The sequence below is a fragment of the Ischnura elegans genome, chromosome 7 (assembly GCF_921293095.1).
Source record: "Ischnura elegans chromosome 7, ioIscEleg1.1, whole genome shotgun sequence".
In the NCBI taxonomy this organism is placed as follows: Eukaryota; Metazoa; Arthropoda; class Insecta; order Odonata; family Coenagrionidae; genus Ischnura; species Ischnura elegans.
The window spans coordinates 103,481,601-103,500,285 of record NC_060252.1 but is presented as its reverse complement, the minus strand read 5'-3'; the positions used below and the strand labels follow the sequence as shown (position 1 = coordinate 103,500,285).

At 39.9% G+C, this 18,685-nt stretch overlaps 1 protein-coding gene across 3 annotated transcripts; it reads left to right on the top strand.

Moving 5' to 3' along the window:
* The first annotated feature begins 4,162 nt into the window (after positions 1-4,162).
* LOC124162250 (AN1-type zinc finger protein 2A-like) lies at positions 4,163-14,303 on the top strand. Of its 3 annotated transcripts, none has more exons than XM_046538719.1 (7): positions 4,163-4,263; positions 4,441-4,547; positions 4,637-4,679; positions 4,766-4,949; positions 7,735-7,889; positions 12,742-12,847; positions 13,677-14,303. In XM_046538719.1, exons 2-7 carry the CDS (start codon positions 4,493-4,495, stop codon positions 13,884-13,886), a joined length of 753 nt encoding a protein of 250 aa, XP_046394675.1. In that variant the 5' UTR covers positions 4,163-4,263; positions 4,441-4,492; the 3' UTR covers positions 13,887-14,303. The 3 variants fall into 3 exon arrangements, with proteins under 3 accessions (XP_046394675.1, XP_046394676.1, XP_046394677.1); XM_046538720.1 differs by having other exon boundaries at positions 4,169-4,263; positions 4,392-4,547; XM_046538721.1 differs by having other exon boundaries at positions 4,170-4,248.
* The last annotated feature ends 4,382 nt before the right edge of the window (positions 14,304-18,685 follow it).

The window sequence follows — 18,685 nt, the reverse complement described above, 5'->3', positions numbered from 1 at the left end:
ATGCCACTGCTTTCCTGAATACATATATGTAACAGAATACTATGAGCCTTAGAAACCTTATAATGGGACCTGACTCTTTAGGGTCTCTCAAGTTAATAAAAAAAGAAAACAAGGGACATTATATAGGCACAGATTACGACACCAGGTTTTGGGATGGAAGGATATCTTCATGTCTGTTCTCCCTTCCCCTTCACTAATGAGAACCTTCTAAGTACATGTATTATACATACTGATGGAGCCATTTTACACATGCTATTAAATTAAGTGTATCATTTCCTCTTTCCATTCACCTGACCACTATCTACAGTTTCAAATGCTTTCCAGTTCCCTGTTACACATGCACAGAACTTCCTTTCTTTCATGCCTTCAGGATATATTACTAGCTGAAGCTACAGCACTAAGAACCTTTATGTCTTTGAGTAGAGGCTCATTTATATGCCCTCCTCAACTTCTATTTTTGTTGGAAGTTTCCCACCCTTGAAAGTTTCCAATAGATAGTTTAGCCTTCGGTCATCAACATATGACTTTGGCCAAGGATGTTGAGCTAAGGACACTGAAACTTGCAGCTGATTGAAAATACCTGTCTGACTCAAATGGCCAGACTTAATATTGGCCGAGCCTACAATCTGTAACAGCCAACCACCCCTGTTGTCCTGATTTAATAACTAAAGTGGTGCACATCCATGGATTTCTAGTTCTTAGTGATCTAAGCGATGAGGCTTTAGCCCTGCATTCTCTAAGAATTGAAGAAAAGTAGCACCTATGAAGCACCAATCAACAATGTCCCCTGCATTCAGTTATCCATCCTCTTATTCCCCCCTCCTTCAAGACACCTGCCTCAGTAAATCCCTCTATTCGCCTTTGATTCTGCTGAAGAGACCCCCCTCGACAGCAGCTAAGAAGAGGATCCAATATGCCATTCTCTACTTCCCCATTTCCTCCCATAAAAAGGAGCCAATAACCCTTCCCCTGATTTTCCCTTTCCACCCTTGACTTTTCAAAAGAATATTTTAAAATTTGTCAGATGATATTTCAAAAATTGCCTTGGAAATCCAATGACCTCTGAGTTACTTTCATTCTCATCCTGCAGCCTTTTCTCCTCAACCAAGCTGCTAAGCACTTCATTCATACAGTATTACAACTCTGAGATTGGTAAACTGCAGCCCTCTGTTTATTCATTATCCCAGCAAGAGCCTTCAGTTTCCCTTTGACCTTATTAGTTGAGTCCTTCTATATCTGTCCCAAGTATTTCTCCGAATATAGTCCCCCTCTGAATATAGTCCTCCCCCTAATTTTGAGGCTTCAGTTTTGGGAAAAGTAAAAAATGAATGATAAAGGAGCCGATTGGATCCACCCTTGCTGTCGTCACATCCGTAAGTTAACGAATGAAAAGTGCACGAAGGGTGAATAATTGCGAATTGGAAAACGGCCATAGTCTGGGCTATACAACACTTTACATCTCATCTGCAAGAACCAACTCCACTCATGAATCATGTCGACCCACTTCCCTTTGTTCACCACCCCAGAATTTGTATCATTCTATTTAAGGGTCAGCTTTTGTCCAAATTGAATTGCAAGAAGCAGATAATGACCAAATTTTGCAAAAATGAGATTTTCAGTCATCTAAAGCCCCTCCTCCCCGTACCAGCAGATATTGTTATTTCCAACAATAAGTTCCAAATAACTTCAGCAGACGTTGTTGAAAACTTACATTGTACTCTCTAAGTGCAACAGCCATTAACTTTTTCTCGACCTTTTTTCAACTCTTTGAAAGGTTGCCTTCTCTGTTATTATGGCTATTAATAAGCTTGAAAAACATTGGCTGGTGATCTAGTGATGCTTCATATTTGTTTTATCTGCAACTCCCTCATTTTGCAGTTTTCTGCAATTGAAAATAATTTTGTCTTCAAGAGGATGTGATGCTAAGATACCTACAGTTTGCATATGCTGTGCCGCATTTCTGAGGTAAGAAAAATGTTAGAAGAGATATGTGGAAGGCAACTGATATGAATGGCAGTGGTGCCGCGAGGAGGGGTTTTGGGGGTGAAACCCCCCCCCACCGCAGAGCTCAGAGAAATTTTTAAGTTTAATCCATTTGACTTATTTGGATCAGTATTATAATGTGGGTAGAGGAAGTGTACACGGATGGTAAGCGAAGGAGTTCCAAGGAAGGGTACACGAAGGATTTTTCTCTCCTTCCCTTACCCTTAATGGTGGGTAGAGGAAGGGTACACGGATGGTAAGGGAAGGAGTTCCAAGGAAGGGTACACGAAGGATTTTTCTCTCCTTCCCTTACCCTTAATGGTGGGTAGAGGAAGGGTACACGGATGATAAGGGAAGGAGTTCCAAGGAAGGGTACACGAAGGATTTTTCTCTCCTTCCCTTACCCTTAATGGTGGGTAGAGGAAGGGTACACGGATGGTAAGGGAAGGAGTTCCAAGGAAGGGTACACGAAGGATTTTTCTCTCCTTCCCTTACCCTTAATGGTGGGTAGGGCGTGGGTTGTGCATGGGTAACTACCCACCATGAAGGATGCCACCCTTCCTGTACCCTTCCTGTACCCACCATGGTGAAGTTTATTTTTGTCAGGGTACTTATAGAATATAGTGTATGGATTAATCAAATATCCATCAGAAGGCCGTAAAACTCGCCATTTTGAACCATTATTCTTAAAATTTTTCTAAAGGAGGGTCCTCACAACATTTGTTTACCCTGGCGGGTTTGCAATACCCCCATACCCCTAAGTATTATTTGTGCCTAAAACCCCCCCTAGCCTTAATTCTTCGCTGCGCCCCTGATGAATGGAGCAATAACTTGAGAGGAATGCTTATAACAGTAGGTAATAAAGGGAAGGGTATTAGCTCACCAGAATGGTGTGGAAGAAGAAAACAAAGCTCTTAGGTATAATTATAAAAACATTATAGATCAGATACTGAAATGCAGGAGATTCCATGTGGGAATGGGGATAGGGCAGAGAGATAAGTAAAATATTTCATTGTAAATCTAATGTAATTCCTAGTAGACTACTTCCATATTATGGATCCATTATGATGGTGTGAAGTTTCTGAAAGATCCAAACCACTTTTCTTTTCAGTATACAATAAAACAAATAGCCCTGGAATTAGGAACTAATATGGAAACCCTCATGGATGGATTTAGGGGGGGGGGGGCACAGGGGCATGTGCCCTCCCCAGATGCTTAAACTTTAATACAAATATTTATTAATAAATTTTATATTTTAATATCAAAGTTATAAATATTTATATATAACTAACTCTTATGTTAAAATTAAGAGTATACTTCGAAGAGAGTAATTGTTGCATGTAGTTTTTAATACCAAATATGAGAAGACCATTTGCCTGTCAGACCCTGGAGACCCCCCAGAAAAAAATCCTGGATCTGCCCTTGGAAACCCTTATGCGTTCCCAGGAAATGTACATTTTATATAACTATTTGTATATATAGGTAACTATTTGAGTGAGTATATCCTCGCTCTTGTCCCCCCGCCGGCTTTAGGAAGGACGAGGCTACTTCAAACCTCAACGTCATACCTCATTCTGCATCCACTTCACCAAACTCATGCTTGCTGTACTCTCTAGGATTAAAATTGGCAAATTCATAATTTTCTTAAAAAAATGGACTCTAGCAGTGCCAAGAGTAAATTATAAACATACCACAAGACACATCCTGAAAATAAAGTCTGGAATGTCACATCTAAGCAAACAAGGTGTTTACATGGGCACATATATTTATTCAACTTACAAGGCAGGGGAAAGATATAAAAATACGTGAGCAAGTTTTGTCGCACCTATTTCTATTTTTTGCGTTCATTATCACACGAAAAAGCATATATTAAGTAAAATAACTATCAGAGTATAACAGTGGCTCAATAAATGATTCTCATGCAACCACTGCAAGATTTTGCCCTTGAATACTGTAAAATACCTACCTTCAAAATTGATCAACTTAGTAGGTCATGGGACTATATATTGATGCAAACTTACGCAACTTATTAAAATTTTATTTTCTAAATACTAATTTGAATTTGAGGTTCTAACATTGACAGCCAAGCAATACCCTCGAATAATATTTTACTATATTTATGCTGGACACTATTTCCATTTGGCGCCTTGACTTTCAGTAAGCGGTCGATTCGATATAAATCGATATATCGTAATCGTGGCAACCTTGGAGCAGTCTTGAAGACAAATTGAGACAACTTCAGCGATAACCAATTTCTGTACTCATGTAAGCATGAAACAGGTAATTATTTGGCGGATTACTCCAGAAAATGATAATTAAGTGCCTACTGAATCCATTTCTTATTTGTTGGAGTAGCCGTTTTCATAGATTTTGCATTGTCATTCGTCATGTTTCCTGAATATTCTCAGTGATTCTGTGAAAGTGATGCAACGGCCTTGTCATTCTTGGCGTATATAGGTGAGAACCTGAAAATTTTTGTCATTGCCTTTCCGACTCTACCCGTGTTGAAATGGAGTTCCCTCATCTCGGTAAAAATTGTCATCATACTGATTGCCACAAATTAGGTAAGCAGTGTAGTATCTCACTATCGTATTTGGTCTGGTTTCTACATACGTAGTTATTCCAGTTGTAACTATTTTTCTTTTTTTTTTAGATTTTTTGCCGATGAAGTGTGATGCATGCGACAGTGTCTTTTGGTAAGTGAACGGTATTATCATAATAATTGAGCTTTAGATTTGTAGATTTTTTAGAGGATTATAATGTTATTGTTTACACATTACAGTCATGAACACTTTTCCTATCGAAGCCACGAGTGCCCGTCAGCATACCAGAAAGATGTTCAAGTTCCAGTGTGCCCTCTTTGCAACGTTCCTGTACCCTTCAAACGTGGGCAATTGCCCGACATAGCAGTTGGAGCTCACATAGATAACGATTGCCAGTCTGATCCAGCTTGTTCTCGACGTAAGGTAAGTTTCCCATAGTGTTATTTACGGTTCCTAGTTCGCCAGCGTGTACCTAGTTGAGTATGAGTTTCCAGTGTAGAAATCGACCTACTAGAATTTCTCCGATATCCTTCTCCCCGAAAGCTGGAAGTAGTGTCAATGTTCATAAGGGTGTTCTCCCATTTTTCATCCAGTCTTGTGAGTGAGTGCCTGATGAAAATGTTTTCGCACCAAAACTGAATAATAAAATGAGAAAATCCAAAAAATTCTCTCTGGGCCTTTGTTCTCTCAGCTCGAAGGCATTCTTCACTTGAGACAGTGCACGTGTGTTTACCATATGTGGTAGCTGTGGGTGATAATGGATGCTTATTGTGTATTTTAAATGGTATGGGTTTTCAGTTGCATATTTTGGGGGTTTAAACGTAAAGTACGTTTAAAATTGCACTCACTTGTAAGCTAAAAAGTGAAACTAAACGTCTGAAATTCATGAATTAGTCACCCAGTAGCATTCCCACAGTAAACTATACTGATTCAAGAATAATTGGGAAAGGGATAGAATTAGTAACTTTGACTCAATTGAGTCTTTTGGTAATACCTATGTTATGTCCAAGAAAAATTATATTTGTTAGATTTGTGAAAAAATATACGGCGTCATTAAAATTTGACAAAATCGTGAAATACTGCTTATGATGCAAACTAGATGTATGAATTTAGCGATGCAATGGAACTTAATTATTATTATACTCAGTTGATGCTTATATCGTAGATCTCGAATATAAAATGACAAGAGGATTGTCATGAAATGAATGAGGTATGAGTACATGTCGGGTTGAATTTTTCAGCAGTACTCTGGGTAGCACGACCAATGTGAGTATTCTTAATCCAACTAGGAAACTTTGAATTTTCGTTTATAAGTTTATTATCTCCGCAAACCCATGTCTAAGGTAACATGGTGGATTCATGGTTTTTAATTACTATGCCACCTCTGATTTGCTTATCAGCATGTGATTTATGTATTTGTATAGTCACTGATTGTGAATGCTTAGGCGAAAAGCACCATTTTCTGTTTTCAAGGTCCATGATTTGAGATGACCAGGAGATCCTAATTTGATCTGGAGTTTAAATGCTGCCTCAGCAATTTCCTCGTATAATTTTGACATTTTCTGCCTTTCAGTGGGAAAATTTTAAGTACCTTATGCTAATTGTAAGTGGGCAAGTGACTTAAAATTAAGTGATGAGTAATTCAGAGGGGGCAAGTGACTTAAGTGTGTCTTTCACTACTTTGTGCAGTCTGATTAGGACCAGAATGGAAGCTCAACGTCAGTAGACTGTTGCAAACCCTAATTTGGCAGGTCCTCTTTTTCTCATCCAGATCCTGGTCCATAATAATAATAATAATTTATTTATTTGCCAGACGACAAGTATTGTACATACATTGTATATGGCACGTCATGAATACAAAATCAAGTTATATACAAAATGGCAGTTTAAATTCAAAGGCAGTTATAAAGATAAATATTCATCAACGGAGTGGAAACATTTGGATAATAAAAAGTTTTTACTCTTAGTTTTGAAAGTCGACAAACTCATCGGAGCTTTTAGGTTCTTCGGAAGCTTGTTATAAAGCCTTATGCCGGTTCTACACGCTCGGCTCAGCGCCTAGGATCAGCCGTCCTGGCGGCTGATCTTGCCGTGTAGAGACGTTGCCACGGCTCAGCCGAGGGGGTCGGATCATCTCGCCTGGGACCCCCAGCTTAAGTTAAGCGCTGCGCTGTTGTCATCAACTCTCTCTCACATGGCGCGTGTATTTGGTTGCGTTCGGTTCTCTTCTGAGTGTGGTGGTTCTCACTGAGCTCATAAATGACAAAGTTAGCGGCGCATGCTGGAAAAGGGATTGTGGATGAGACCAACGTCCTTACTGGAATATTATAATACGTTCACAGTGAACAAGAAATTTGAAAGTCTTAACCGTCGTCACCAATTCTCGTCAGCGGTCTTGCAATCTTCTCGCGGTCACCTTCATAGCCATTCCATTGATGATCCAAAACTGTCGTAATATTTAATTAACGGAGTCATAATATACCAAATATATATTAAGGACTTTTTTTGATGTAAAAACTTCAAAATTCTCTACTTAACCTGTAACAAAACCTGAGGACAAAATTCTCTACTTAACCTGTAACAAAACCTGAGGAAGTATTATCTCCTTAGCTGACGAAAAATCATATGAATTATTCTAAATTCATATCCTTCCGTAGAAGTACCACAGATAATAACTCGGGAATACACTGATCTGCCAAAATAAATCCGGTAATTATCTGCTTTGCTAGAAAATTTTCCATAAAATGCTTCAGTGCTCGCCGATTCTCCAGTGTTCTTAAGCTTTCAGTTATTGCCATCAGATGGCGAGGGGTCGACTTAAGCCTCTCGTTAAGAATGGGTACGCGCTGAGCGATTTGGCTGAGCTAAGCCGGATGAGCTGATCCGAGCGTGTAGAACAGGCATTAGAGTCATTGTTCTAAGATTAACATTGTGGAGTATTGTTGTTGTAATTAAGATATTTAAAGTATCGCCCAATGATTGAAAATCTAGCCAAGATGAAGGCAATTCAGAATGTTAAATTTACTCTGTAAAGACCAGTGATGTTTCAAAAATTTTCAGTGCTTGTTTTACCCAAAGACAGAGAATAGACACCATTGCATTAAATTACAAATAATGCTATTGCTGGTGGAATGCACTGTTTTGGCTATGTCACATGCTGCTGCCACCAGTTTCATTTGTGATCTGTTTAATTCTTTTTATTTTGCAGGTGTTTACTAATAGATGCAATGTCAAGAATTGTAAGCAAAAAGAATTAGTTCCTGTCCAGTGTCGTGATTGTAAGCTGAATTATTGTTTAAAGCATCGTCACCCACAGGACCACCAGTGCAAACCCCCTCAAGGAAAGCCTCCTGGCAAAGCAGCGTGAGTTTTTACAATATTTTGTAATCTTTAATCCATTTGGTTGATTGTACAGTTGATCACTAATTGCACTTGCTGACTAAGTTTTTGTGATATGAATGAATATAACGTTCTGAGGACTTGTCATCTAAAAACAAATCGTCACAGGGACCTAGTTTCTATACGAGTAGATAGGAGTTTTACACCATCTGAGATTACCAATGCATGCATGAGGCACAGAGCTCAGGGAAACATGTCTTTAATAATCACTCATTAAAATTGCCTAAGTTCGGAAAGTTTCCTTCGTTTGATAGGGTATTAATAATCCTTATTTAAGCCAAGCACTACCTGATTTCAGGGTACTCTATGCTACCGCCATGCTCGGCAGTAAGCAGCCTGCATCATAGAGGCGTTCATAGCCTCGCACCCTGGTGGCCTCACTCAGCAGCAGCCAGAAGTCACTCTGGCTTTTCCCAGCATTCATACTTAGCCGTAGCATTTTCTCGGGATTGAAAATGTTCACTTTTCATTAAATCGCTAAAAATCGATATTGTCATTATAAATCTAAAAGTGTGAAATATGTACTCCAGGAGTAATACCGTATAAGCGCGTGTAAGAGGCGCACCTTTTTTCCCAGATATTGCAGCCGAAAATGGGGGTGCGCCTCTTACCCAAACTTCTTATCTTTCCCCCCCTCCCCTTCACCGGTTGCAAGTTCAAGGGGAACTGAGTGGCCTTTGTTTTCAGCGTGAGTCAGTCATCTGAAACCCTGGGTCAAAATCAAGCGGCAGGCAGGGGAGTTTCTCCCTTAGTGACGTATTTTTAAAATGCTCCTGTTTGAATTTCTTGCAAGCATCGCGCCGTCACGTCGGTACCCCAGAGGTGAACATTGAAAAGATCGCGCGGGGTGATTCGCTCCGGAGCGCGCGCTAAATTTATTGCCACGAGTGGGCATCCCGCGGCATTTATACTGCATATAGTAATATTGGTGTCAAAACCTGCGGTTGAAAAAATTCGAACGAGTGTGCTCATTGTTGGACTTAATGGTGGATAGAAGAAATCGGAGATGCTTATAAGTGAAGAGCGCTGAAGGAGAGGTCGAGGGGAAGAGGGCTCCCTTCCCTCCGTATTTAAAGCTACGAGCGAAGGAGCAAGGGAAGAACACGTCCGATCTTGCATGTGACGTCGTTGCCTTTAAAGCGAAGGGGCGAAGGCGCAGCAATGTGATATACGCAGTTTGCGTTGCCTGAGTATCCAGTCCGTCTCGTCTTGTTTGAATGCACTTATGCTACGCTTGTTTCTTCCGAAATTGTGCTGTTTGGACTATGTTGAATATTAGTAGCCTTATTTTAGCTATAAATCTTTGTGTCAATCAATTAGAGCTCAAAAAACTTAAATGCTGTAAGATAAACGTCGCGTCAGGTCTAATTCTTTTTATAACCTGGTGCGTGTTATACAATTGCTGAAAGATATCAAGATATCTTCGAGCTCAGAAGGTGACTCACGTAGCATTTGACCTCCAGAAACTCGGGGAATTGAACCTGGTAGACCGAAAAAGGTCAGTTGGTGGAATGGGGTAGGGATGAAACACGTTTCCATTGTTCCCCTGTAACTTGATATTTTCCTGTGGAGTCTCGGAAAGGAAAAAAACGGCAGAGGCATTAGCTGATGGAGAGCCGAGTGTAGTTCCGTTAGGCCCCTTGCACACACACAGATTTTTGACGGCCGGTAAAATATTGGCCGATATTTTACCGGCGAAGCGATGCTTGCACACACGCCAGATTTTTACCGGTCAAACGATACATTGCTAAGTTTTTGCGCCGGCGACCCACAGTGACAATAGCCGGCAGCTAACCGGCATTTTGCCGGTGCCGGCGTGTGGTCGGTACGTGTGCAAGCTCCAATGCTCTCCCATTGTTCACCGTTGGAATGTGGACGGCCGATATTTTACCGGCCGTCCAAAATCGGTGCGTGTGCAAGGGGCCTTAAATCTACGACGTGGTTATTATCCTACGGCGCTGAGATTGCCCCGATTGTTGTTCAATCTCTTGGGAAAGCTCATGCCATTTGCCTGTCGTGTTTTGCCTTAAAATTTTCCACGGCTGCAATTCTATTGCAATACTCCTGCGAGAGCTTTTAAAAATAATTGTTCGTGAGTAGGACAAGCAACGTAGAGCGATGGCGTATGCGAAGAGAGGATCGGAACTCTTTCTACTCCCTCTTATGCCGCTATTACCGCCGCAGTTATCAAAATTTCCTCTTTCAAATAGTACTGAAAGAGGAAATTTCGATAACTGTCGAAATTCCAGGCATACGTCTGCAACACCACACGATAGGATAAAAAAATCGCAAAATTTTTTTTCTTTATAGCTTCGATCCTCAAAATAGGGGTGCGCCTCTTACACAAGCTTATACGGTAATCTTTCGATTTAGGCAATTAAAAAAATAGAAAACCACACTATTGGCTACCTATCAAGTGACAGGTTTGGTCCTTTTGGTATTAATGATAGGAACAAAGGCATTCACAAATTTTGTCCAATTCTCTTTTGTTATAGCTAAGTCTAGCTAGATATTGTGTATCAACTTGAAAATAATCTGTGTATGAGGCTGTACAATTCTTAGGAGGGTATTTTTTGCTGTTGTTTTTCATTCATACCTGATTTATTTTCTGATGCATTCATGAAGAAACTTTATCAAGAATATTTTTGAGGAAATACAGTGGAACCTCGATCTGTCGTTTTTCAGGGGGATGGATGAAAAGAACGATGAATGCGGGAAAACGATAAATGCGGGAATGGTTGTCCGGGTTGCCTATGTCCCAGGATCCGCTGGATTTTTGCGAATTATGACATTCATTAATGGATTCAAACGAGATTTCAGCTGATTTCAGGAATATTATTACTTTATCGAAAAACTTAGGTCATATTGTTGATTCGACTTATCTCTCTTTCTAATATCCTAAGGGAACAAGCCGCCTTGCTAAAAAAATTTTGAACTCAACTCGGAATTTTCACTGCTATTTCACTGTAAACATTCTTATCCATCAAATGCCATTTCAAGTACACGTATTTACGCGAGAAATGTGCGTGTTATGCCTCAAACAACTGATTTCGCCGTCGCAGTGATTGGTTATGAGATGGATCAAGAAGGCCAAAAATAGTTTATTATTGGAAATGTTCCTTTCTAGCAATGAAATTTTTAATATGATTGAGGCAATGTGGCGTTAATCGTCAGCGGCACGCCCACCTGATCCTCGGCTTCATCCCACTTCTTGTTTTCACCTGGGATCTCGCTCTACCCCCACCCCTGCCGTGATGTGCTACCGGACAAACCGAGGCGTTCTGCAATATTCACGCATTCTAGCCCGGATTTTTTTCTTCATCATCAATTATTTTGAGTCCATCTTTTAAAGTTCTCACTTGTATCTTCGGAAGGGCCATGGTCCGAAGACGAATAAGAATAAAACTAATAAAAATGAAACCGGACTCCATTGAACCCACACGGAAAACACTCGCTAGTTTTAAGTCAACCCACCCCGGAAAGTACGGAACCACTCGTACGAGGTGAAGTTCGGCACTAATGCTATCGCGTACGGCGTAGGCAGAGCTTACTGCAGAGGGTGAAGCATGACCATATGACTGCGCAATTAAATTTTTTATCCTATAGAGAAGGCAACTTACCCACTCATTTCTAACAATAAGTAGCGTAGCTCTAGATGAGCAGATGAATTCAGATTGCTAGTCGAGAGAAACAAAATATCCTGAGAAGACATCGCTTCGTTAGCAACTCAGACAAGTGAAACTTGTAGCATAACTCGTAAATTGTAACCAGAATCGTAATTGTTTTCGAAAAAAATCGCATCAACTTCCGTGAAGCTCACTATCAGCTGCGAGGATATCGGTATTCGCCAGAAATCACCATCGTATTATTCCAACTGTTTCCTTGCTTAAAATGCTTAAATAACGTTAGAAATACGTCGTGTTTGGTATCAATCTTTACTAAATTACGTGCACATCACTAATATCTCAATATAATAAAAGTATAATACCAATTGCCGAAATTCATTTTTAGATACCTTTTGGGCTAATAGGTGATTCATGCAGCAGTTGAACTTCTCCACCTTTGAAGCGAGTCGGCTAAAAAAAAGTTAGTGGTCGAGAGAGGGGGAGGCGTGAAAAAGGTTTCTTTTGTTCTCGAGTAACTTGATATTTTCTTTCGAAGCTAAGGTCGTCGTAATACGATCCCTGCTCGAGCTGGGACCTTTTTTTTCGGAGAAGAAGAAAGCTTCAACCGGGGAGGGGGGATACCGAATCTTGGGAAATGCGCTTATGTAACTATCCCACGGCACTCTGCTTCTCCCTATCGCATTTCAATGTCCTGGGGAAGATTCAAACTATGTGTCTGTCGTAATTAGCCATAAATAACACGTAGTAAACACTTCGTCTCATTTTTATCAAACGATGAATGCGGGAAAATTATTCGACGGGACCGCGATCTTCAAACGATAAATGCGGGAAAACGATACTTCGGGGAACGATAGATGCGGGAAAAAATTACATTGTCTTTATGGAACTTAATTTGGGACCAGGAGCGGCGAACGATGAATGCGGGAAAACGATGAATGCGGGAACGATAAATCGGGGTTCCACTGTATATTTCATTCGTAACAATGCAATGTTACATGGTAGGACTGGATTGTCAGTGCTTTTAATATTTCGCTATTGTCCTAAATTTCTCTTGTATGCATTTTGCCTCTTGGGGAATAATTCTTTGAGTTAGAATTCATTCTCAGTATGCCCACTATTTTGAATTTCAAGAAATATTTTTGGACCTTCTTATGTTATCATGCATAATTTGATGTCCTTTCATTGAACAGGGGAGAAGCAGCACTCGCTAGGATAGCTAAAGCATCGTCCTCATCCAGCTCTCGTAATTCTGCTCCAAGAGCTCCCCCACCCCCTTCAGCCATTCAAGGACAAATGGTACGTGTTTATGCTCTTGTTCTCTCCCAATTCACCATATTTCTCTGATTGTATTTAAATTTTGAAAAAAGTTACTTGCACCTGACTGTAGTCGTACTCAACAATTCTCAACTTAATTGGGTAAAATGGTAATTATTTGAATTTATGTACTTTTTCTCTTCTAATTTACATATTTTAGTTTTGAAATCTATATTCTGAGATATTCAGTGTATTTCCTCAATGGATAATATTGCTATGAATGTGTCATTTTATGATGAGTCTCAATCAATTCTGACCTTATAGTTTTAATTTTTAATACCTGAGTAATTTAATTAAGGATTCAGAAATAATTTGAATACATTGCATTTTCTTCTTATATTTTAAACTCAGTTTTATATTTGGGACTTTCCAACCATCTGCCATTAATTGATTAGTTAATGAATCCCCATGTGGTACATGGTTATTAGATTGAACTTCAAATTCACTCTATCAGTCTTTCACTCACTCACTCACTCACTGCCTGAATATGATATGTCTTGGTTGATTGGGGTTGAGCACATTCCAAATTCAGTCACAAGCATGAGAATTTCAGTGTATTACAGAGCTGTCAAGATTAGCGTAGCCTTATAGCAATTAAATTTGTGACAAAAAAATAATATGGCTGATAAGTATAGAAGTATGCAGTAATTGTCAGTTGGAAGGATTTATCGAACTCTTTTTATATTTTGTTTTTTCTCTCTGGTTTTGAGCATGTCTTTGTGAGAAGTGTCACGTGTGCTTAGCAGCCAAATAACTGTGGATACTGAGAGTTCTGTGGTACTGATGTGGAACTGTTACTGTTCCTTTTTAGAGTGAAGATGAAGCACTGTCAAGGGCACTTGCAGCCTCTCTTGCTGATAATAAGAGGACACCCAATCAGGCTAATGGCTTGACGCTTGAAGAGGAAGATGAGATGCTTGCCAGGGCAATTGCCGAGAGCGAGCGGGAACAGCAGCAGGGGGCTTCTCATCAGCTCCAATCTCCTCGAGAAACTTCCAAAGAAAGGTGTGCAGTGTCATGACTGCTTTTGACTTTATCTTGCTGATACTTTGTGAAAAGTATGAGTGACTTTGAAATACTTACGGTGTGCACGAGTGAAATACTCTCTTGGGAGGATATTTTTTAGTCTCCCACCTGCACATTTTGTGAGTCACGTGAAGGATTCCATTTATTCAGCTTATAATTTATATATAATATTAATGTTAAGGTTTCTTTTTCTATGAATATTTTCTCGGAAGTGGAAACCCTAAGCTGAACACTCCAAGAATTTCACTGTATAAGTATGTGTAGGGAGATAAAAACTTTTTAAACAATGGTGGTTTTTATGTATTTTGTGTGGAAGTATTTATAATAATGGAAATTTAAAATGTTGTATTTGAAATGTTAATTCATCATGGAATCGTCATGAAGTCATGGGAGTAAAAATTGTTGATTTCTATTTTCAATGACATTATTTTCTATATGAGGAAAATTAAGACTGTAGTTATTAATTGACAGTCAAATATAATGTTTGAAGCTGATTGTTTATGATAAATTGTATTTACTGATTTTTGAAGGTTTACAATTTATCTAGTGTGAGTGGTCCCATGTTGTTACACTAAAGTCAATCAGGAAATAATTCCTTTTTACTTCTAATTTTATGCGAGAGCTAAGCAGCTGATTATATCAAACTTTATGTTTAGATATCATGCACTTCCCGCTTAAAGGTTCTCAGATATTTGAACAAAGGCCTGGGCATTTATTCAAGAATGAATGCTGTTGACTTTTTAGAGACAATTCATGCAATAGGTTAAACCAGGGGTCTCCAATTTACTAGGCCACGAGGGCCACATTCCAAGTTTTGAATCGCCCCGTGGGCCGGATAGCAAATTTTCTGATGAGTGAAGTATTCGATACCAACGTCTACTGAAGTATCCGGTGGCATATTTCTTATTTACGAACAGTTGAAGGCGACTTTGACGTGCAGTACAGCGCTGCAATGCTCCTAGCGGCGTATCACAGAGTTTAACAAGCGAGAATCGCGCACCACCTGAAACGAGTGCGCGGGCTGGATGGAAAGGCCGTATTTTGGAAACTCCTGGGTTTAACAATATGCATTAGATACTAAATATTAGCAGCAGTTAGGACAATGGGAACATGATGCAATTGAACGGGACCAATTTATGTTCTCACAAGGTGTGGGTGGAGTTCCTGAATGTCTTCAGTATTTTCTATTTTTGTGTGCGACTATTATTATCCTAGATGAAATCATTGGATATTGTAATATTTTTTCTTTATATCATGAAGTTTTTTTAATATAATCATCTTTTGTGAAGTAAAACTATTATGGAAATACTGGTAAGACCAATGGATGTGGCTGTTTCTTGTGATTTGAACATGTCTTGAGATTTAACTGCTCCTGTAATCAGGTTTCTAATGTATCAAGCTTTGAACAATATTCCTATCATAAAATGGTCTTATAATTAGCCTCTTGTCGTCTGCTATTCCTGAATAATGAAGATAACCAACGTTTCCGCATTTGCCATGTTAATGAATGTGAACAAAGAGTATCCATTGTAAAAGAAAAGGATAAAAAGTCATGGTATCATAGCAGTGAAGATTATTTCAGAACTTTACATATTTTTAATTTTTGGAAATTGTTGGGATCATGGTAGCCTAGTGGATATCATATCTTGGGTGAAGCTTTTGGACTCGCCAAATAAAAATATCCTGGAAGTAGGTGGTGCCCCAGGGAAAAGAACTAGACTCCCAATGCGCAATGAGATAAATTGATATGCCAATTGCTTAGGTTGAGGTGAGCTCTACCCTCACCTACCCAAACCAACCTTTAGGTCGAATCACTGAGTGGACGGCATTTGTTGTTTCGCCTTGCCACAAGTCTTGTAGTTACCGGTATAGGTTAGTATGTAGCTTATATTGTCTCAAATCGGTAATCATTAAAAATTGAATGCTTTGAGCCTATGGAAATGGATTTTGAGGTAAGTCATCCATACGTTAGAATTTATCAAGCAATGCTAGTCGCAGCTTCATACCAATCGGGGAAGTCATGGAAACGACAAAGAAATACTCCAGATGTGTAGCATGTAATTCTCGGTTGAGCTCGCAGAGTGGTGTTGCATTCGAGTGGAAAGGTTGGCATTTTGTCGCCCACCTGGCTGGGTGACAAGGGTTAGTGCAGACTTGGTACTACTTGACTTTATTTCTACTTCTACTGCTTGACTTTATTTCACAGTATGCCTCAGTACATTTTGCCTTTAACTTCATACAATAAATTTCCTATTATCTGGGCTGACAGTGGGGAGAGTGAAGTAATTGGAAGACAAACTGATAATCCAAACTGTCACTTTAATTTCTTACAATGCTCAAAATTTATGTAAATAAAAAAATATATGTACATCAGACTCCCGATTATCCGGCTCCGGCACATCCGTGATGCGGATTATCTGTGAATGATTCTCTCTCGTTCAATGTTATCTGTGATCTTTATATAAAAAATAAAATCGGATGCAAAATACCAGAATTACTGCATTTTATAGCTAGAATACACGGGGCTTGTTATTTCCATTGTAATCTCCTTCGTAAAAGGGAAGAGATCGTGTGCTATCTGCACTCACGGGAGCTTGTTTACAACGACTCGCAGTGCGCGACTCCACCTCGTGATCACGGATACACGTCCTGCAGCAGGGCTTGTTATTTCCATTGTAATCTCCTTCGTAAAAGGGAAGAGATCGTGTGCTATCTGCACTCACGGGAGCTTGTTTACAACGACTCGCAGTGCGCGACTCCACCTCGTGATCACGGATACACGTCCTGCAGCAGTTCCAACCTGGGCAACTTGTGCGAGATGCAACAACGTGGCATGGTGCCTGATAGTGTAGTTTCTGATGTTGTGCAGTGCTTTTGAAGCATTTGTGCGAACCAATTTTCTGTATCCGTCATCACACTGCCACAGGTGCACGGTTTTCAAAACCAGGTTTTGTATGGAGCAGTAGGAATTCGGGATGGACGGATCCAGGATTTTTTTCGGATCTGGATTCGGATCGGATCCGTTATTTTCGGAGCCGGATCTTTTGGATCGGATGTTTTCGGATCCAAATGCATTTTCAAATTCCTGACTCTGAGATTCCCCCGATGATTGTTCAATCTCTTGGGGAAAGTCACACTATGTGCCAGTCGTATTTTGCCTTTTTTTATTTTCCACGGCTCAAATTCTCCTACATTACCTCTGCGAGAGCTCTCAGACAAAACAGTTCATGAGTAGGACAAGAATCGCATGCGACAGCGTATTCGAAGATAGAATCGGAACTCTTTCCACCCTTATGGAGCGTTGCATTCGCTGAAGCTACTATTCAAAATTTCGGATCCAGATCCGATGTCTTCCGCGACTTTGGATCCGATGAAGGGCAATATCCGTGGATATTTGGATTTGAGGTATCCGATCCGACCATCCCTAGCAGGAATATGAGTACAATCATGTTATCAGTTGATGCGAAAATGCTTCGTACGAGGGAGTAAAGAAAACTTTCAAGAGACTCGTATTGAGGAAGAATATCCCTGAACCAAGGTCCGGCACGAAAGGGTTAATTTGAATAACTATACTAAAACCGTAAAACCTCACATATGAGACTTTTTCTGGTTCCGGTTCTGGCTTAAATCAGAACTATACTAAAGTGTATGACTAAGTATCTAAAAATTATGAGCAAGTGTTATCCTGAAAACTATACTCCTCCTCAATACCAACTCTTGATTTTACACACTTTGATTTTACACAGTGCCCATATTTCGGTCCCTCCAACTGCGTAAAATCAAAGTTTTACTGTACTTACATCTTGGGATCTAGCACTTAGGAAAGATTGTATCCAGGTATTGGCAATTCCAGAAATCCCATAACTATTGAGTTTGAGAAGTAAGATTCCATGATCAACTGAATCAAACGCTTTTTTAAGGTCGTAAAATACACCTGTAACAGAGTTCTGGTTGTCCAATTCAGATATCACTACATGAATGAACTCCGCCAAGGCAGTTTCAGTATACGAGTACAATTATGTTATTGCAGCTAAAAAGATGGTGGTCTGGCAAAGAAAGTTTTAATGAGTTCAGGAATCACTCTGAAATAACAGGATAAGTGCATAAATTATACACATATATATTGTTTGTTTTACAAAAATTATGAATGTTACAAGACATTAAAGTGAAAGTTTGTGCTACCTTTGATTCCGGATTATTTGTGCCTTCTCTCCTCATCATTAGCCAGGATAATTGGGATTGTGGTGTACAGCAGACTCCTGATTATCCGGCTGCGGTTTATCCGTGTTGCGGATTATCTGTGCATGATTTTTCACTCTCGCTCAATTATTTCCGCGAACTTTATTGAAAAATAAAATTGGACGCAAAATCATCGGAATTACTGCATTAATGCTAGGATACACCGGGCTTATTATTACTGTTAGAATCCCCTTCGTAAAACGGAAGCGATCGCGCGCTAGCTGCATTCACGGGAGCACCGTGTACCTGTTCTCCAAGCCTCACAGCACGCGACCGTGATCACGGACACTTGTCCCACAGCAGTTGCAACCTGGGCAACTTGTGCACACGGCGACTACGTGGTGTGGTGCCTGACAGTGTAGTTTCCAACGTTGCACAGTGCTTTTAAAGCATTCCTGCCAACCACTTTTCTGTATCTGTGATAACACAGCCACCAATGTGTGATTTTCTAAACCAGTCTTACATGGAGCATTGATAATATAAGTAAAACCATGTTATCACCGCTAAAAATATCGCGAACTGGTGAAGAAAGCTCTCAATGAGTCCAGGAAGCAC

Coding starts and splice junctions, on each gene's coding strand:
- LOC124162250 (XM_046538719.1), top strand. CDS start 4,493: ATGGAGTTCCCTCATCTCGGTAAAAATTGTCATCATACTGATTGCCAC. Junction 4,680..4,765: donor GCATGCGACAGTGTCTTTTG/GTAAGTGAACGG, acceptor TACACATTACAG/TCATGAACACTTTTCCTATC. Junction 4,950..7,734: donor CAGCTTGTTCTCGACGTAAG/GTAAGTTTCCCA, acceptor TTTATTTTGCAG/GTGTTTACTAATAGATGCAA.